Source organism: Thermobia domestica, chromosome 9 (assembly GCF_964235325.1).
Source record: "Thermobia domestica chromosome 9, izTheDome1.hap1.1, whole genome shotgun sequence".
Classification (NCBI taxonomy): domain Eukaryota; kingdom Metazoa; phylum Arthropoda; class Insecta; order Zygentoma; family Lepismatidae; genus Thermobia; species Thermobia domestica.
The window spans coordinates 141,816,804-141,833,725 of record NC_137462.1 but is presented as its reverse complement, the minus strand read 5'-3'; the positions used below and the strand labels follow the sequence as shown (position 1 = coordinate 141,833,725).

The 16,922-nt window shown below is 33.8% G+C and overlaps 1 protein-coding gene across 10 annotated transcripts in view; it reads left to right on the top strand.

Annotated features, from left to right (window-relative positions):
* Positions 1–16,922, top strand: part of LOC145695073 (echinoderm microtubule-associated protein-like 2) — a 438,352-nt gene that overhangs the window by 382,760 nt on the left and 38,670 nt on the right. For 7 of the 10 annotated variants that reach the window (XM_081771921.1, XM_081771922.1, XM_081771927.1 and 4 more), the window contains 4 exons: positions 5,950–6,105; positions 6,945–7,094; positions 7,636–7,708; positions 12,144–12,197. In XM_081771921.1, coding sequence (XP_081628047.1) covers positions 5,950–6,105; positions 6,945–7,094; positions 7,636–7,708; positions 12,144–12,197 — 433 coding nt within the window. Of the gene's footprint in view, positions 1–5,949; positions 6,106–6,944; positions 7,095–7,635; positions 7,709–12,143; positions 12,198–14,275; positions 14,291–16,922 lie in introns of all 10 variants that reach the window. The other 3 variants (XM_081771925.1, XM_081771926.1, XM_081771924.1) reach the window with 2 other exon arrangements.

Sequence of the window (16,922 nt, the reverse complement as noted above, 5' to 3'; positions counted from 1 at the left end):
ACTTCATAATCTATCAAAGGCAATAATCCGTACCAATTTTTTACTTAGAATTTTCTTCATTGTTGAAATGGCTTGATTGTTGAAATGGATATCCAAACCTTTAACAATGGAATTGTTTCAACAATGAAGAAAATTCTAAATAAAAAATCGGCACGGATTGTTTCCTTTAATAGGTTATGAAGTTCCTTCTCTAAAAAATTGAAGTCTCTATGTTGAAATTTGTAAAAGAAATTGTAAATTTTCGTGAAAGGTAAAAAATACATGGGATAGTGACATATTTCGGCAAAACTTATCCCTTTACACTAACCGTAAAAGGAAAGATAAAGTGAAGTATATTTCAAGGATAGACGTATTTGCTTCGCAATTCACAAAATGTCGAGTTTGATCCTACTTACCTGTCAGGGGGGCACGGTGGCTCAGTGGTAGAGCGTTCACCTCCGGTGCTTGGGGTCCCTGGTTCGATCCCAGCTCGCGCCGTGTGGACTTTGTGGTGGACAAACACCGTGCTCGTGGGTTTTCTCGGGGTTCTCCCGTTTCCTCCCACTTTCTTCATTCCACCATTTCACTCATTTCTCATCATCGTCTCCTTGAGCCTAACCGGTATATTCGTGGGACGTAAAACTTAGATTTCATTTCCTACTTACCTGTCATACCATGATAGGTGATACTATAAATAAAAGACCCAGTAGATTCCATTCTTTGTCATACTTCCGCTCAACGTGATCGTTGATTGATTTAAGTGGCATAGGAAATCACTTTTTTATTTTGTCACTCCTTGAAATACGTTAGGAATCTTTACGCCACTCACTCCTATTGCTCCTAATTGACATTTCTGAAACAGATTTTAATCCTAACAATCACTAGAAATTATTTTTTAAATTACTCTAAAAAAAACTTATATCACTATTATTTGTTAGTACGGGGTGAGGTTACAGAGTTCTTGCTATGATGTGCTAGGGAACTGAAATTTCGTCAATTGACTCTCTTTTTCTTCACATGTCCAAACTGCTATAACCACAAACTGTTCACACCTATGGAACAGTCCTTTAAGACCAGTTTCGTACGAGTCTGCATCTCTTCACTTCAGCAATGACTTCACCATCAGTATGGAAATATCTTTAGCATAAATGGTCCTTCAAAATTTCGAAAGAAGTAAAAACCAAAAGGTGTCAGGTTGGATGAATATGATGGATAGAGCAAAGATTAATAGTTACAACTTTGAACAAAAGTGACAGTTTCAGTAGCACAGTGTGCTGGTCAGCTAGCAAACACACATTTTCATAACAAATCCCGTCATTATCCATTGATAGCATTTCAAAACTTTTGCAGCAAGGTATTGCATTATCCGTATGTTATCATTGACCCATTTTTAAAAATTATAAAACTACAATTCTTCATCCCAAACTGCACATTAGCCTCTGTGGGAATGGATGATTAATGAGAGACAAGCTTCCATGTTTTCTTCATAGTTTAGTTTCGGAATTATAGATATAACATCCATATACACTGATCTATTTTTAAAATGCCCCATCGTACATATTCCACGCTTTACTGTTTTTTGATTTCAACAACCAGGAACATCCGCTTGTAGTCACTTTTCTCATATACTAAATGTAATTTGTTGTACACTGCCAACTTACTAGTGTTCATTCTCTTGTCCATACCTAACCAATAAATTAACCCAGTCATTAGTTGCTTTGTTTTGCTTTCATGGGTTGTTTATGCGTATTTTCTTTGAAAATATAGGAGCCTGATAATAGTTCTAGACTCAGTTTTGTCCAACATGATGCTATCTTCTACTCTTGTGGCTCTAACACCAGTTCAGCAGTTCGTAGTTAGCGTAGTGGCATTTGGCGCAGAAGACTCGGCTTCGATTCTCGTTGGGAGCTTACGTGGTTTGAATCCCACGCTAAGCTGTAGGTCCACTTCTCATGTAATCTCAGTGCTGAAAGAGACGCTAAACCTCAGTCGAACCAATTAGCTCAACAGGATCTGTAAGGATTAGATACCAATATACAATTGTGTAAATCTTTTGATCTATATTATGGTGAGGATAAGAACCTTTTAGTCTCTCATCGTATAAGAATTTAATTTACCTTCAGAAGCTTAGATGGGCTACTCAAGATTGAGCTTCTATATGCTCTATATACGTATATATAATATATTATCCCAGATAAAGCTCATTTTGCTAGTTACGATACCTTAAATATACCGGAATTTGTTTAATTCTTTGGAAAGATGATTAATTTGAAAAACATGTTTGATAGTCCATCTCCAATGCTCTCCTAGCATGAAATGAACATTTCTGTCCTTTTTCAAAAAGCTCTTCCCAATAACGTAGTATTAATGTTTTCGAATGATATTTCAAAAATATTTACTTTCTAATGGGCCCGTAGCCAGCTGAAATAATGTATATTAAGAGCTCTAGAGAAATGAAATTATTCAATTTAATTCAATAATTTAATATGAGAGGTCGGAGGAAGCAGGAGAGCTCCAAGAAAATTCATAGTAGGTGCTGTTGTTCGGACTTAGGATCGAATACATAACTCCTTTGCGAGCTCCTTCGTGGCTAAGCGGTTAGCGTAAGCGCCTTTAGCGTGGGAGACCCGGGTTCGATTCCTAGCGAGAGCTGATATGGTTCGGAATCCACGTGAATCAGTAGGTCCTGTCTCATATAACCTCACTGCTGAGGGACGTTAAAATCAACTCAACGCATACTCCTCCCATAAGTTTCAACCGTTTCTACTCATACTACACAATGCAGTCTATTATAATTTCTTGATACTAAGAATTTGTGGTAAACTTTTTTTTCTGTATTAGAATGTAGCTGTTTAAAAAATAAAACCAACTAAATGATACTTGAGTAAAAGAAAAATCCTTAAGCGATAAAGGAAAAAATCAGCAAGTTTCCTTGAATAAGAAAAAATGTAGAGAAAGGAAAGCATGGTCATTCTGATGTTATATCAAGCAGCAAATGCAATTCCTGGCTAAAGATGACATCACTACATTGCAGTGAGACATTAAAATACGACACGTCATAATAAGGAAACTCTCTTTTCTTTTCCGTTGGCTGGCGTAACCACACAGTTTTGAAAGAATAGCTATCACTTAGGCATAAGAAACAATATTAGCTGTGTATTATCTATACGGGAAATAGATAATTCTGGTAATTAAGGAGCTGACACTTCCCTGTTCGTCTTCTGAAAATGTTAATTCTTCTTTTAAAGTCTAAATTTTCTCTTTGTTGCAATTAGTATTTATTAAAGTTGCTAATTAGGCAAATAAGTGTCGCAATTATGGGGACAGCGAACGTGTACTGAATGGAACAGCGAACGAATTATTTCCTCTTTTTAAACATTAAAGTTGTTTCGCATGATTTCTTTCATTTGCTTTCAAGGGTGACTTCGTTGCAAAACATATTGTTTACAATGCGTAACATATTCTTTGTTTCCCAGAAAGGTACAATCAGTTTATTTGTGACTTTAGCAAATATTACACGTGGAGTGTAGGTGTGAAAATGAACTCAGATAAATTGTGTAGTAAACAAAACAAATTGACAACGAACATTAAAGTTCCAAACACCAAAAAGCGACAACTACAAAAGAAAAAAGCTGTTATAAATGTGCCGTTTTATCTTAAACCGTAAGCTAACTTTGTTGTGTTCTTACTCACTATTTTAATTTTATTTTCTTAAAATCCTGTAACTTAGACTCAATTTGGACAGTATTTTCCTGACAGTTTTTATAATTTGTATTGTATGTTTTGCTGCATGGTATGCTAAACCTGGGAGCACAAGCCCCGGTGTAGAGAACTAGAAATAACTGTAAAAAGAAACATGCTGAATACTGAACCTGACGTAAAACCACCTGGCAGACCATAGCCTTGTCAGCAATTTTAAAACTATACTGTATATCCCGTCATATTAGGCTGCCGCAACGGAACTACTAGTGCGTCTGAAGAAAGTTAACGCTTTATAGAAAATTATATTATTTACATGTATTTGAAAACGGTAATTAGCTATTTTTAGTTACATGATAGGAAGTTGCAGTTTTGTAGGTAAGAAATGTTTCTTTATGATCAGAGTTGCAAAGTAACTTGGCGTTAGCTATACTCGTATAAAGGGAAAAAAAAGTTAACTTTTGTGTATGTGTGCGATATGATTTTAAATTATAGTTAGAAGAAAAAAGTTGCGGTATGTGAGTTGTAATGACAGTTCTAGTTTAATGACAATGCAGGTCAAATTCGTCGTTGGCTGAATTGGATGGAATGGCATATCGGTAGAAAATGTAATCGCCTAAAGCCACCCCAGAGGCAAAAATTTAAAATAAATTCTACTACATTGAAGCATTGTCCAAGTGTACTCTAGCTTTCATAGTTGATACTGTACTAAATAAACTGAATACACACAAAGGTTTTAATGAACAACATCTACACAAACACTTAATATCATATACCACCAATAATTTATTTCCAAATTCGATCAATGCTAGTAAAAAACCAAATAACTCGAAAGGGACTGCAAATGCTGTATTTCCTGTTACACTTGACAAAACTTACTATCATAGTGCATACTAGTGCTTACTTATCTTCTTATACATTACAAAGTGTTATGTATTACTTATAAAACACTTTTTTGAAATGAAACTTACCCCTTTCTCCAATAGGATTTAGTCTCTGTTAGGATTTTAGTCTTCAAACAGTTTGCCCGATATTCGACCATAGAAGTAGTACACAAAATTGTTTTATTTACGAAAAATATGTGACATATGACATATTAAGTACTATTATTAAAGTTCAATTAATACTATATTATTTGGGAATATTGGAATGCTTGTCAACCGACTATTCTGAAATAAGATTTATGGCCTTGTCTTTGGCTGCCGTCAGTTATTACGCCAAACAACGAGGAGTCAAATGACGTGACGATAGTAGTGCCTACGTACTGGGTTTCTATGCTTTCTAAATTTTCGTATTGCTTTTGTTTTTCGTTATTTTGAATTCAACAAACGAAAAGAAAGAAAAAGTATTGTTTTTGAAAGTAGAACCTCTTTTCTAATTCCAAATAAGAATCGACATAATGACAACTAGGGTCGAATTTGGATTAGTCAGTTTTCCTAGTTCTAAATAGCTTCTACTTATTTAGAATAAGAACGTTCACGCAAGCGTAAAACAGTACTTTTTGGTTACATGTGTAGAAACAGTCATAATGAAAGATCTAACTGGTGACAATGGGAGTGTCCGTGGAAGTTCTGACTTTATTACAACTACAGTAGTTGTTTCATCCGAGCCTTCGACCCTTGTACACTAGATTAGATTAGGCAAAACTTCTTGCCTAATTAAAAGCACTGTATACCTTCAATTTTTTCCCCTTAATTTTTGTCCTAGGCTTTGTTATAGAGGAAGTGATAGTTTAGGTAGCAACATCTATTAACGTTACCTACAGACTTTGGCGTTTATAATTTTTGGCGTTTATAATTTATTATTAAGATGTAGGAATACCGAGGTATGAAATATATATACACACACATAATTTAGTACAAATGTTACACTTCATAATAATAAAGAATTTAATTGTAAAAAATATGCTTCAGACCTGTTTCCAATTTTGCATGCGTTCTTGCATTTTTACCGTGGTTTTATAGTCTGTATTCTATTTACACTATTCAAAAATACCATTCTGATAATAAATAACTGAAATTCAGCCGTCTAGACATTCCTTTCAAATCCTCTATTGCTCTAAGATCATAAGCAGCCTGTTGTGTAATACAAGTGCGAAACACAGTTCTAATATTAACGTAGAGTAATCTTTTGTACTTTTCAGAAATAGAGATCCAAGAGAGTAAATATTTAATTGTGGAAGTGTAGAGACGATCTTTATATAGTGTTTTTTTTTTTAAATGTTAATGTGAATTTTTTATAATACTTAACTGAATTGTACTTTTCCTGCAGTACCAGGGAAGCCACCTATAATGAAGAAGAGGGCTATGTGCGAATGTTTCTCAGGGGAAGGCCTATCACTCTGTATGCGCCAACGGCACTCATCGAAAGCTATAACATTACTCAGGTGGCGACGGCTCCTTCGGCGAAATTGAAATTAGAATGGGTGTATCCTTTGTTGATACCATAGTAATTAACCTAATGTGTTATTGTACCTAAATGATAGCAACATTTATCCACTAATTTACTGTCATACCACGCAATGTATAAATTTTATTACAAATATTTACTGCTTGCCTCTTAATAGTAGTAGTATAGTATTATATGTGTATCGGGCCGCTGTGGCTCAGTGGTAGAGCGTTCACCTCTGGTGCTATGGGGTCTCGGGTTCAAACCCTGCTCCCGCCAAGTGAACTTTGTGGTGGACAAACACCGTGTGCGTGGGTTTTCTCGGGGTTCTCCCGTTTCCTCCCACTTTCTTCATTCCACCATTTCATTCCTTACTCATTATCACCGTCTCCTTTAGCCTAACCGGCATAACCGTGGGACGTAAAACTCAAAATTTCATTTCATTTTTTTATTATATGTGTATCGATATACATAATAAATGTTTTCATTTAAGAAATTTTAATTCTGTTATACATGGACGTTCAAGTAGGTTTATAAGCAAGCAATTCTGTGGGTGGAATGTAAGGCGAGGAAAATGATCCTTTCAGGTATTGTTGGTATTTAACATTCTGTCAAACGTAATGGGTAAAATTGAGCTTAACTCATCTTGCATCGTAGTATGGTTTTGCTAAGTATTAAAAGGGTTATAAACTGGAGTTATTTGATGCTTCTTATTGTGTCTTCTCCCTTATTTATTTATTGAATTGTAATGAAAGTTAAAGCCCTAAACTAATGATAAAATTTACAGTTGTATTTTCATTTACAGTGACTATATCTGCGAAATTTTTTGTATCAATATTCTATAAATGATTGGGGAAGAATCCTTAACTAATTAACAGATACGGATACCGAGGAAGAGACTGCCGATCAAATCTATATCTCTTGCCAACAGGTGAGATGGTGTATTTTATTGCTGCAGCTGTTGTATTATATAATGTAGAAGAACAAACTCAGCGACATTATTTAGGACATACGGATGATGTCAAATGGTAAGATTATTATTATTATTATTATTTTTATCTTTCGAATCTATAATCAATGAATTAAAAATATATATGATTGTAAAGTTTAAGTAAAATTGTATCTTGCTAAGGATCTTCACAAACTTCCATTTTTGGAATTTTAGTTAATAAATTTAAGATAATTAAGTACAATATAAAATATGTAGAAAATGAATCAGGTAGTATCCACAAATTTTTTATTAAATAAACTAATAAAACACGTTGAGCAAATCAGTTTTTGATATTCGCCCCCGTGAAACTTTACATGTGAGATCGAGCTCTGAATTTTTCACTCGTGAGTGTCTTCATTTCAACACCAAACTTCTATGTCAGATAGTTGGATATGCTGAAGAGTTAGGTCAAAATAGAAATAACTTAAGCTATAACATTTAATATGGCTTGAGTCGAAGAAATACATATGTGAGATAACTGTAAGAAGGAATATTAACTAGATAGAAAGATGATTGTACAAAAAAAAAGAAAACTTTACTAAGGAAATTTTTAAATGTGTAATTTCGTTCTCTTTTAGTATTGCTGTCCATCCAAACAAATTACTCATTGCAAGTGGCCAGACAGCTGGTCATGATAGAAGAGAGGGCAGGGTAAGTGTTGCAAAAGATTTTGATGTGAATTTTAAACATTTATAGCTTTTTATTTATATTTTTAAAATAAGAATTGGAAGTGGGCCCAAAACGAGTAAGTGATAGTGTGAAAAAATGAAAAAGGTTTTTTTTTGGTATGGTAATGGTTCAATGAATTTGCTACAGCATGCACTTTTTTAAAAATAAGGTTTTGGAAGCTTTTATAATCAGTTTACAATGGTATGGTTAATATCCTCAACTAAACGAAGATTTTATTTTAAAAATAAATGATTGATCTGCCTATTTATCGACTATGTTTTAGATATTAAATCACTAATTTGTTTTGTATAACGAAATAAATATTACACAAAATTTGACATTCTAATTTGGTTGTCATGTCAACGTTTGCAAACTACACAATCTGGCTTTCAAATATAATTTTTTCTAATAACCAGTTTGTTCATTATGCATTTACTCTATCAATTCGCAGCAAAACACTCCAATATCTGTTTACAAAGCCGGATTTTGTAAGTGGTATATAAAAGAAATGCACATTATAAGCAAAACTAATATATTGTTAAACTTAATTAGACAAATTTAGAGAAGTTTGGTGAAATTTAATCATATGACAAGAACTGAAGCATTTTGCATACATCATAATAAAATTAAGTTGTTTAACTTTTAATTTAACATTAACATAGCTTAACTACTGCAAAAGAGATTTATTCACGAAAATGTATTTTACCATAAACTACGCTGGAATATTTAAGAAAATAATAAAAAAATAAAAATAAAATCTGCGTGTACACAGTAGTAGTTTCCGATTTATAGTGATGATTTCGAAATTCACCTACCTTAGGAAATTCCATGACGCCACCACTGATTACTCGGGCATATCAAAGTTTCTATTGGAAAAGGCTGGCACGTAGTGTTGACATGTCCAGTTGCAACCACTCCTCTTTCCACGGGCCGTCAATGGTGTGGGGTCCCCGCTGTACCAAGCTCGTTTGAGGAAATCGAAGATGCAATAGTATATCATCGGGGAGGCTTCGAATATTTCATTGTGATGTAAGGAAAGAAATGGCATGGATATTCTTCTGCTGTTTGTTGTAGAAGAGCTGTCTAATGGGAGGTGTGGCTGTAGCCCTGTCTTGAAGCAACCGTACCCTTTTGTCTCACTCCCATATAGATGAGGAATAGATAAATTTGCATCAGGACATTGGTCTAATAACTGGAATTCATCTTGCTGCTTTTGGCGAAACTTGTATATTTACGGCATCCTCTTTGGATGTATTTCTTCCGTTCTCTGAAGAAAGAAAGAAGAAGAAGAAAAAAAATCACGTTGCCTGTTAGTCATTTAGGTACACATACGGCTCGTAAAATGTGACAATGTATTTCCACTTGACTGCTAGGTGATGCTCGTAGAGCCATCGACAATTGCTGGGATATTCTGCAATGTATTTTGACAAGAGTTTCAGAACATGTTTCTTTCGAATCTCCTCCAACCCCAGTCTCCCTTTCGAATCTCCCAGATTAATTATGATGTGGAATGTCTTGGGTGATGTTCCGACACGGTTTGCAATACCTCTCTGTGTACTTGGGTTCCTCCCTGTAGCGAGAGCCTGCACTTTTTGAATAGTAGCTGGTATACGGCTTATAGCAGGGTGGCATTCTTCAACACGAACGTCTATACACCTGCTGCGGATAAACTGAAGTCCAATGTTTCTCTTCGATTGGTGACACCATTAACTTTGCGCTAGATGGTGCTTATAAAACAATCACTATAGGTCGGAAACAACCTCTGTATGCGGTAAGTGTATGGAGGATTTTACAATAAACTCAAGGTGTAATGGAGATGTTTTGATCATCTTTAAGATTATTAAGCATGCTGATCAGTATGAGGTTAATTTTAAATTTCTTTGCTTTCTATTTTTTTTCTTAAAAAAAAAAACAAAAAAAAAACACGCTACCTTGTTTTTATTATCCATACAACAAAATTGTTACAAAATTAGAATTTTATTATTCATAAATATATCTAATCAATCTTCAAGTTTCAGAATAACGCTTTTAACGTAAAAGGGTGTTGTTACTGTCTAGATATACGATATTATCGTCAGTAGACTGATTATATTTAAAAACCAGTTTCACTTTACTAATCCCCCCCTAAATAATTACAATTGAGAAAAAATTGAAGAAATGTGCTTCCAACAAAATTTCATATTGTACTACAGGATGGTCCAAGGTCAGGAAAAACCCTAGTAAGTGGTGAACGCTACAACATATAACCAAAGTATCAATGTAGGTGGGGAATAGGGATAAGGAGAAATGTTTGAGGACATACCATAATGATGTCTACCATCTTGAATTTTATGTAATTAATGTTAAATGGAAACCATAGCATTTATAATGTCATTTTAATTGCAAAATTTCGTAGAAATTGAATGACTCTAGTATTTTCGCTCTAGCTCGTTACAAAGTTATGACTTTTTTTTTTTTTTTTTTTTCTATATGGTTGCAGTTGACTTGCTAGCAGAAGATGAGCTTGACGCATGCATGCGCGTTGAGATTGTGCTAATGTCTAGAAAACGAAACACCAGGGTGATTGCAAATGTTTTTAAGCGCGATCATCCGGAAAGGACTCGCATCCGCAATGGTGTTGTGTTCAAAGTGCTGAGAAAATTCCATGAAACCAGATCTGTGGTAGATCGACTCAAGACAGGTATACAACATACGGCGACAGACGAGGCAACAACTAGGACAGTATTGGCGTCATTCAGTAGAAGTCCCAGGACAAGAACTCAGTGTATCCTGTGAAAGTGGTGTTAATCACACCTTAGTCATGCACATTATATAAGTGAATATGTGGCGCCTTATAAGGCTGCTACAACTTCAACACCTTACAGATAATCGTTAAGGGGCCACAGAGCAGCTACGACAAAACCCCACATACGTCTCTGTCATAATGTTTACTGATGAGACAGGAAGACTTACTGAATGTCGAGCGAGATTAACAAATAGAACATGTGGCACTGGTCGGATAGTAATCCGCATTGGTTTGACGCATCTGCTGGTTTTCCAGCCAAGGTGATGGTGTGGTGTGGCGTGTGTGGGGGACTCATTCTTCATCTGTGGGGTCCTAAGGTGGTCGCTTATCGGCGCATGTTAGAAGATATCTTCCCATCGCTGCTGTCGGAGGATGATCTGATAGAGCCCCCTTGACTTTATTACATGTGGAGCCATGTGAAGTCTGTTATGTATGCGATGATAATTAATGTTCAGTATATCAAGGCACGAATTGTGAACATATGTCCTAACATTACACCAACTCATTACGCAAGGTTTTGCGTGGCTGGGAACTCAGAATATACATGACAATCGAACGGAATTGGAATACATTGAACTGAACACGTCCTGTAACAGTAAGTGGGCCTTGCCGTATAACTAACTTCTTTTGTTGGAAACAAAACAGTCATAATTTTGTAACGTAAGCGCAAGAGCAAAAATAAGTGCCATTCAGTTTCTTTCTTTTCTTTTTTTTTTCTTTTTTTTTTTTTAAGTTATTAAAATGACATCACATGTTTCCATTTAAAACAATTGCGTAAAATCAAGATGGCGGACTAATTTTGGTGTGTTCTCAAACATTTTCCGCTATCCCTATTTCCCATCTACATTGTTTCATTGGTTATATTTTGTAGCGTTTACCATCTAGTAGGATGTTTCCATACTTTTGGACCACTCTGTACAACCGATGATGCTAGATTATGATTAGCGCTAGATGAAAGTTGTATATTAAAAGTAACATAAAGTTAATATTAACTTCGTGTTGATTTCAGAATATAATCTGCTGTTTGTAATATTGTGAAACAAGTTTGCAGTAGTTTTTAAATAATTTATTTTAACTTTCAGGAAGATGAGTGAATGGATTTTAGTAATAGTTATATGTAATATAACACCTTGGCTATTTAGTAGTAACAGCCATGTTATTAGAAACTTATATTACACGAATATCGTTAACCTTTGAGATGATGGTTTCTAGTTCTCAGTTAAATAAAAAAATATTGCTTAACATTCATTAGAGAACATTAAATATTAATCACATATTATATGTATTAAATGTATCACTTGCGATAGTTTAAAATCGAAATGCGAAATAATTCGTTGATTCAAATAGATAATTCTTATTTATAACAAAACTTCTTTTACAGTAAGGTAGCTGGTCGTTGAAAAGAAGCTTTTTTGCACGAAGCTTTGGCATGCAGAAGTATTTTTTTGAATCTTGCAGCTACGATGTTTTAGTACTTGGTCTATTCACATGTATGGGCTACACTTGAAAGCTAATAGCGTAGAATTTGTAGTAAAACAAAACAAGAGATTAAAAGGAAAATAATTTCAATTTGACTGTAATTTGGTTTGTTTTTAATACATTTTAATTTTGATATATTTACTGTTGCTGTAGTCATGGAAATTCAATCCTCCACCTGATAGATCTGCCCCTGAAGCAGAGGAGTGGGTATGTTTTAATGTACAACACCTTCTGCACTCTGCATATGCTGCCATTTTATACTTAGCATTTCACTAATAACACAGTGCAGTCATTGCAGTCTTTTTTTTTTAACATGTCAGTTTCATTATCTGTTTATGCTTCCTGTTTTTTGGGCGTTTCCATTCGTAATAACGGTGGAAGCTTTTATTTTATAATTTTGCAGTGTTTTTCGTTTTTTTCCAGTATAACATCATAATGATAGATCACTGAGTCTAAATAATAATAATAATAATAATAATAATAATAATAATAATAATAATAATAATAATAATAATAATAATAATAATAATAATAAATGAAAACATTAGGGCTAAGAGATTTCGTTTAATGCTAAAGAAAACATATATAGTAGATCTTTTCATTCAAACCTGAAAATATGGTTTTAATTTTGTTAATTTCGTGAAATCGTCCACACTTCGACTACTTTGAGATGCCAAGATACCAGACTAGCTAGTAAAATGAACAAAGTGCACCTGTATCATTTCGAACCTCGAATATATCTTTATGGCTTTGATTTTTCTCAGAGGTTCTTTACTTGTTCCCCAATTTCTTGAGCTGTAAGGACTTAAGTTATCGAAATCTACTGGAAAAGGAAATATGATTTAATAAATTTTCATATTAACTAAATGCGTGATAGTAAATTAATTATTTGATCTTCCTTCTCCCGTAGTGCTACAAAAGATATATTTTCTTTATCACAAATCAGTTATTGGAATTGTCCAGAACATTTTCATACTGTACGTTTACAAAGAAGTTGATCGTTTAATAATTGAACAATTCTACTTATTAATTATAGCTTAATCGTTTTCGGTAATTAGCAAATTTTTATTTCGAAGACTTTGACTAGCATGATTTCAAAATCATATCCTTGAGTAAATAGTCCTTTAAGTTCATCCGCTTTGTAGACATCTGTTTCGTTTGTGTGTGTTCATCAGCTCAGTAATGATAACAGGGAAAATTTGTGTCCAAGTTCTCGATTATGGAAAAAAAATCGATATTAATCTTCATTTAAATTATAAATCAAATACCCTTTCACTAGCAATTGAAATGGTTGATTCTTCTATTTGTATTTCATGAACTCTTAACTAAACAATTAAGCTTAATTAAACTACCGGAAACAAATATGATACTTGCATAATTAATTTAGAATGAGAAAAATATATATTTATGCAGGATGTTTGTATAATAATAATATATATATAGCAAGAAGATGAAATGCTTAATCCCTATTATATATATATATATATATATATATATATATATATATATATATATATATATATATATATAAAATGGATTAAGCATTTCATCCTCTTGCTATTCAGTTTAGATTCCTAGAGAAAATAATACTTCCAAATGGAATCACAAGTCTTACAATAAATAAATAAATAAATGAACTTTACATAATGTAACAAAAGTAAAGTTAGGCATGTGTTAAGATGAAAGAACAGGAACTAGTTCATATTAATCAAACAGTAATGAGACGAACACGAAAAAGTACAGAAATATGCGAACACCTGAATACAATTCAGCTATACCTTTCTTTACAAATCTAGACATTTTCTTTCTCTTACTTTCTTTTCAATGGAAAAGGGCTTTACAAGCCTAGCAAAAACTTTTTTTGTGTAAAATAATTACTGTTACTCAGTCGTCTATCCCTATGGTGACTGACGGAAGTTGAGACAATATAAATTAGGAAACTTTATTAATTTACGTAATATACATACTTCGTACTGTTTGATTTGAAAACGGTTTTAAAAAAGCAAATATTAAATATGGTACAAACTTTTATAATACATATATTAATGAACATTCTCTTTCCTTAATTGACGTGAACTTTCGCATTTTAAGTGCGAATTGCGTTATTATTCGGTCCAATATATAACTGTACCAAATCGTGTTGAAATATGCTTAAAACATGCGAATGTTCCAATAATTGTCTCAATTTTCTTGTGTGGCATTGATAATTATAACACAGTTTTTGCTGATACACTTTATAGTAACACATTTTTTCTTTTTTTTCCCTACTTCAAAAAATCTTCAAGATAAGGATGCTTATGGTAAACTTACTGGATTTCTACAAGGAATACTCATGAAATATTTATATAGAATAGTTACTTTTAATTATTGCATTTTTCGTTTTTGTGTATAACACCATATTGATTTCTATTATATATCTGATATTTTGCTTATATACAGAGCTTGCGTAGTGTTGGGTAGTAGATGCAAATAAGTAGTGTTTGTAGTTATATCGTAGTGTACAATACTCTCTCTTTAATGTATACAAAATGAGAAAGTAGAACAGTATGAATTTCTTAGACAGCATGAAATAGAGGGAAAATAACTTTCAAGTTACTGTTTCGTATATAGCAGCTGTTCCGCGTATATGTGACCAAATTGTACCTAACAAAATAATTGCGGAAATCATGGCACCAGGTGTGTCTGCACTCAATGTGTGTGTCCTCTGGTTCCGAACAACGGCCCAACAACAAAGTTTCCATTGCAGAAGGCTTCGTTGGAGAACTGCAAGGGGATCTTGTTAATTCCTCTTGCCCGAAGCCCCTTTAAGCAGCTAGAGATGCAAAAAAGCCGGCTTTTTTGAATCGATGGTTTTTTGCACATAAAAAGCCGGCTTTTTTGGGAAAAAAACGAGAATTTTGGAAATTTTGGCTTTTTTCATTTTCATGATTTTTCTATTTAAATAGCTTTATTATAGTACAATCTAAAGTTAAATAAGATTTCATGACCTAAATGCTATATTTCGCTCTGGAATTCACCATCATGATGGATGGAACACATGTTTTATGAATTAAAGTAAACATAAAATACGTAGTATTTGAGGGCAATTTTAGAAGCTATTTAACTTTATTTTAACTTCTCAATTATCGACATTTTTTTTCTTTTCTACATCATTTCTTTTTAGTCATCCGTGTTTCATTTCCTAGAGATTAGTAGCTTCTACCACATAAGTTAAACTTTTGTTTTTCAATATATCCGTCAGAGCGTACTTCCACATTCTTGTTATACTGTAGCTGTGCAATGATTTAGCAATAATCTTCCGGATACAAACTTGAATACCATTTTATACAAATAATCAGTACGGATTCATAAAAGTATTTTGGGAGGTGTTTCTCTGCTTAATGTTTGTTTTTTTCTAAAATTTTCTAATTTTTATTTGGGAGTTTATGAGTACAAGCATAACTAATATTTCGTTTTGTTTGTATATTCAGCAGTAACCTTCTGGATACAACCTTGAAGACCATTTTATACTGATAATCAGTAGCGGATTTAGAAAAGTATTTTGGGAGGGTTTTTTCTTTTTAATATTTAGTTTTTCTAAAAATACCTAATTTTTATTTGAGAAGAGCTTGAAGTTTGAGTAAGAGCATAACAAATATTTCGTTTCTTTTAGAAATTCTGTAATTTCGGTGTACAAGCTTCACCCGTAAAACATCCCCACCCTAACCCCCTTCACAAATCCGTCACTGCTGGTAATTAGTAATAACAACGATTAAAGACGATAAGAAAGGAAGTCGACCAGAACTCACAGTACACGCATTATCTCTACATTCACAGATACAATTAAGAAAAACTTTTGTCAAAATGGTCGAATGCGGGGTTGAATCCCGGACTTCCCGATAGAAGCGCAAAAGCTAACCACACACTCATGGTTGTTGTGCAGTTGTGCTTAACTTAAATATATTCTCTCTATCGCTATGGCCTATGGAATCCGAAGGTTCAATGCCGCGTTCACAAAAACTCTCCACTGACTTCAATTCTTAGCCAAGTGGATCCAGTTTTTACTTTGCATTCCTATTTCTGCAAGATCCATTTTAATATTGTCCTCCCATCTGCACCTAAGTCTTCCTAATGGACGTTTTCCGATTGGATTTCCAGTTAAAACTTTGAAAGCGTTCCTACCTTCTTCCATTCTGGCTGCGTGATCTGCCCACCTGAGCCTCCTAGACTTGATGACCGTAATCATGTTTGGCAAACCGTATAAATTATACAGTTCTTCGTTGTGAAATTTCGCTCATTCCCGTTTTTCTTGGGTTCGAATATTCTTCTCAGGATTTTATTTTCAAATACTTTCAGTCTGTGTTCAACCCTCATCGCAAGCGACCATGTTTCACAACCATACAGAACAGGCATGATTATCGTTTTATATATTTTAAGCTTTAAATTCCTCAACATAATTCGCGACGACAAAATACTTTGAATTGAATATTAACATGAATTTCCTGATTTCAGTCGACATTTAATTTCTTTGTGGATATGATTTTGGTCTGGTGATATTGATCCCAGATATTTGAAAGTATCCACTTTGTCGAAAGTATTATTTGATATTTTAACGCATCCATAATTTGCCATATTACGATCCCGGTGAACTTCCATGTATTTAGTTTTCTCTGCATTTACTTCTAAACCAATGTCGCTGCAACCGTTTAATAAGGACTCTGCATTTCTTTCTATTGTTCTCCTATCACCCCCTATTAAATTTACATCATCAGCATACGCTGTAACCTGGTGAATACAATTCAGCTCTAAGGCCTGGTTGCTATCTTTAATTTTCCTTATAGCGTACTCCGGAACAAAGCTGAACAATAATGGCGATAACGCATCTCCTTGTTTCAGGCCATTCTCGACGTGGAAGCTCATGGACAAGAATTTTTCTGCTCTGACTTTACTCTG